The following is a 2,500-nucleotide window of genomic DNA, read 5'->3' as shown; positions in this document are numbered from 1 at the left end:
TCCTATCTGAGTACCTCCTGCTTTACATGAGCACATATTTTATACAATCACACCCTGCTATGTGTCCTACTACTAACTGATAACAGTCCACAGATGCAACTTGTTCTTTGTACATATTCCTCCCTTAGCTATTTAAATGCACATTAGATTGTATGTATGTATGTAGCTAGTTCACCAGCTAACCAGCCAGGTTAGAACCTTGATCTCATCAAACATTTCATGTTCAGTTCCAAAGTTTATTTATTTATTTTATTTATTTATTTTATTTTACATTTGTTGTCCAGGCTGGTCCAACTGGATATATGTCCATTTTCAGTGGAGGCCCGGGGAGAAAAGCTCCGCACATCAGAATAGTATTACAGAAACACAGGTACAATAGCAAGTTTAGACACAGTATAACAGTACATTACATATTAGTTTATGAGCAAGGAGAAAAAAAATACATTCCTAGTTACAGAAAATACATTCCTAGTTACATAAGTATGGATATATGTCAGAAAATATATAAAGGTAAGTGAAATAGGGCACTTTTAAACTAAAAGGATTACACACACATTATTGTTAGTAAAATATTAATGAGATTAGGTGAGTGAGTATAGTCACAGAAATAAAATGCTTTAATGTATTTACACTTTTACTATTAGACAGCATTACAGTATTAGTACATATTATGCAAATAATCATGGGAAATAGTATGCAAGGCATTTATACAATGTTTATAATTAGTAGTAAATGGAGAAAAAAATGCCCTCTGTAAAATAAAACTCATTCCGCACAAAGATTTGTGAAGCCGAAGTACGGAAACATGCAGTTGTAAATATTCTGCACCTGAATGCTATGAAACTTAAGAATCCAAATTTAACAATGCAATGTTTTGACATGACAGAATAGTTATAATTATCAGGGGTGGTATTTCTGCAGGGTCTATGCCCTTCTGGTCCATGTATTCAAATCTTCAGTCTTCACCTTTATGATCAAACCTGCCCAGTCAGGAGTCAATTCCTATATAACTCCTACTCCTAGTAAGTATTACAGCTGTATGAAAGCTAAATGCTAAGTAATGTTTGATATGTTGTAGAGCTGTATGTTGGCCAAAATCTCAAGTAATGAAAAAAGGAAACAGATCATTTCAGTTTTTATCAACTGCATCCAATTTAATTTAGTTTCTCTCACTCTGTGCCATTAGGTGCTAACTTTTAAAAAAATACTATTTATTTTTCAGATGTTCCCCATTTTACTCCATTACAGAGGTACGTTGCTGAAAAACCTGCAGATGAAAAGAGAGACCAGTGAAGCCGTGGATATGAGGGCGTAAGTATAAATATAATTTTTGTGCAAAAAGCAAACAGCAAAGAAAAGAAACAGTACTTGTGAAAACATAAGCAAGTGATGTGGGAATTTCTGTTGTGAAATTCAGGAAGGATACTAAATTTACTTCTAAATTGATTTCTTGCATTCCAGTCCCCCTCAGCGTAATTCTGAATATTGTGACTTGACTCTTGCAAATGGTGCTCACATTGTATGTGAATGAGCTTCACCATGAGAATCCACTAAGCCAACTCAGGAAACAGAATTTAAGTATACACTGGGATTCATAAACGTAGTATGCAATGGTCTACAGTGCTGCACAATGCACATAATGATGCATCATGCAAACTAGTATGCAATTTGTAAACACTGCCATAGTGAGCAAAGTTACCCAGTAAGTATGCATGAATGATACTTTATTCACAATGATGGACTAGTTTGCCAACATGGCAAACAGTAAAATACCTCCACAAAAACAACGCAAACTGAAAGGTGCACACATAACAACTATAGTGAAGCAGTGATGGAACACTGTGCATCAAATGAGTAGATATCAGTGGCTGAAATTAGGATGTGCTGTAATAAAGCCTGCCAATTTGTATACATTGAGGGCAATGTATAAGAGCACATGGCTAACACATATAGCTACAAGATAAACTTAAACATGTATGGCAGAGTAAAAGGGAAGCATGGCTGCATATTAACATGCATCTTTATCAGAAACCCATACTGAAAAAAAATGTGGTACTACACAACAAAACTATTTACAGATATTTAGGTATCTCTCTCTCTTTCTGTGTGTGTGTGTGTGTGTGTGTGTGTGTGTGTGTGTGTGTGTGTGTGTGTGTATACACATATATATATATATATATATATATATATATATATATATATAGGTCCTCTTCAGAATTTCAAGTCTTAAAACTCCAAAACCCATATGATTGAAGACCATATGTTCGAAGTTTTAAAACTTCGAAATTCTGAACCGGGATCTGCATACAGCGCGGACCGGAAGATTTCTCTTGTTCTCGCTGTAGTGCAATCTTGGAGTTGGTATATTTAAGTTGCAGGGGGTGTGGGGGGTGCAGGGGGGGGGGGCTTGCCTCCCTGCTATACAGAGTTTATTTTTTGTTGTTTGTGTTTTTTAGGTCTACTGCACATTTTTGAACATTCAAATGTTTGATCATATGGT

At 35.4% G+C, this 2,500-nt stretch overlaps 1 protein-coding gene across 1 annotated transcript in view; it reads left to right on the top strand.

Annotated features, from left to right (window-relative positions):
- LOC122816455 (cytochrome P450 3A24-like) overlaps nt 1-2,500 on the top strand; it is a 519,725-nt gene that overhangs the window by 198,454 nt on the left and 318,771 nt on the right. Inside the window, exon 6 of the mRNA XM_044089263.1 lies at nt 1,223-1,311. Within this exon, the coding sequence (XP_043945198.1) occupies nt 1,223-1,311 (89 nt within the window). The remainder of the gene's footprint in view (nt 1-1,222; nt 1,312-2,500) is intronic.

Source organism: Protopterus annectens, chromosome 12.part0, assembly GCF_019279795.1.
Source record: "Protopterus annectens isolate FY-2018-M chromosome 12.part0, PAN1.0, whole genome shotgun sequence".
Lineage (NCBI taxonomy): Eukaryota > Metazoa > Chordata > Ceratodontiformes > Protopteridae > Protopterus > Protopterus annectens.
This window is presented reverse-complemented; position numbering and strand designations above follow the sequence as displayed.